Source organism: Austrofundulus limnaeus, unplaced genomic scaffold (assembly GCF_001266775.1).
Source record: "Austrofundulus limnaeus strain Quisiro unplaced genomic scaffold, Austrofundulus_limnaeus-1.0 Scaffold1061, whole genome shotgun sequence".
NCBI classification, from domain to species: Eukaryota; Metazoa; Chordata; class Actinopteri; order Cyprinodontiformes; family Rivulidae; genus Austrofundulus; species Austrofundulus limnaeus.
In genome coordinates this window covers 37,843-39,114 of record NW_013953463.1, presented here as the reverse complement: position 1 = coordinate 39,114, position 1,272 = coordinate 37,843, and the positions used below count along the sequence as shown (strand labels likewise).

Here is a 1,272-nt window from a genome sequence, read left to right as displayed (position 1 = left end):
CACACACACACACACACACACACCGGAGGTGTTCACCTGAGCTGAGGGAAACTGAGCCCCCACCCACAGAGAAAGGAAAAAGGCAGTGCAGACCCGCCCTGCTCTGTTCTGATTGGGTAAGACTTTGACTCTGGTTCTCTTTATTGGATGAAAGAACCGTCTGTTTAATCCCTAGACGGCTTTAACAAGTATTTTTTTCCTCTCATTTTTACAATGACGAAAACCCCCGGAGGGAAACTTTAATTGAGGTCTTTGTTTTCTTGTTTGTCCACCGGACAACCAGGAGGCGGGATCTGATTGTCCGAAACGAAAATAGGTTGTCTCAGACATGATTGTGTCAACCCGTTTTACGTTGATTTAAAAAAAAATAAAAGAAAAAGAAAAAAAAACACTTTTAGTCCGAAGGTGTGGCGGCTTTTATTTAGTCGTGGCGGTGCGCCACGATCAATTACATGTAGGGGAAACCCTGTATTAGGGATCAACACCCCACAATTTGTTTACATATACAGTGAGCCCTGGAAAACTTCTGATGTATTTTCACTTTTGGAGTTTACTGTTTGCAGGTCTTGCTCAATTGAAAATATGTTCTGCAAAGAGACTGCCTTTCAGGAAGATGTGGATAGCAAAAATATTCGTCCCACTCAGTTCACACTGACTAATTAGGCAATTTAGCACATAGCCACAGTGACAGGACCACCCAACAGCCATTTTTTTAACAAAGTATGGAAACATGGATTTCTGATATGAACTGCAAGCCAAATAAGCGGAGGAAGGTGGCAAACACCATCTGTGAAATCTGATGCCAACTGTCCAAGAGCTTAGTCACTAAAACGTTGTGAAAGATGTCAGTAATTACTTGTACAACAAAAATGTTCACATAGTTTGTTCCACAGAGGTGTAAATATAAAACCGTCCCAGTGCATTGAGAGTTTATTTTGTATTTTGTAAAAACTCCTTCCAATAAGTAGGAAAAATACAACCAGTTATCTCACCACTGTCCTCTGTTTGTTGGGGAGGTAGACTCGAATGGTGCCCCCACCTCGAGGTACATCCTCTGGACTAGTCTCCCCTGAGGAGGAGTACGAGGAGGAGGTGGAGGACATGATGATAGAAGCAGTAAGAACTGGGGTGTAGGAGGAGGGGAGGACACAAAACATAAGACACTGCAACTTCAGGAGAGCTGCATGCAGGGTGGAGTCCGGAGAAGTCCTTTATATAGAACCTGAAACACACACACACACACACACACACACACACACACACACACACACA

The 1,272-nt window shown here is 43.4% G+C and overlaps 1 protein-coding gene across 2 annotated transcripts in view; it reads right to left on the bottom strand.

Annotated features, from left to right (window-relative positions):
- araf (A-Raf proto-oncogene, serine/threonine kinase) overlaps positions 1-1,272 on the bottom strand; it is a 51,700-nt gene that overhangs the window by 48,374 nt on the left and 2,054 nt on the right. For both annotated transcript variants that reach the window (XM_014030443.1, XM_014030442.1), the window contains exon 2: positions 993-1,222. In XM_014030443.1, coding sequence (XP_013885897.1) covers positions 993-1,157 — 165 coding nt within the window. In that variant the 5' untranslated portion in view covers positions 1,158-1,222. The remainder of the gene's footprint in view (positions 1-992; positions 1,223-1,272) is intronic.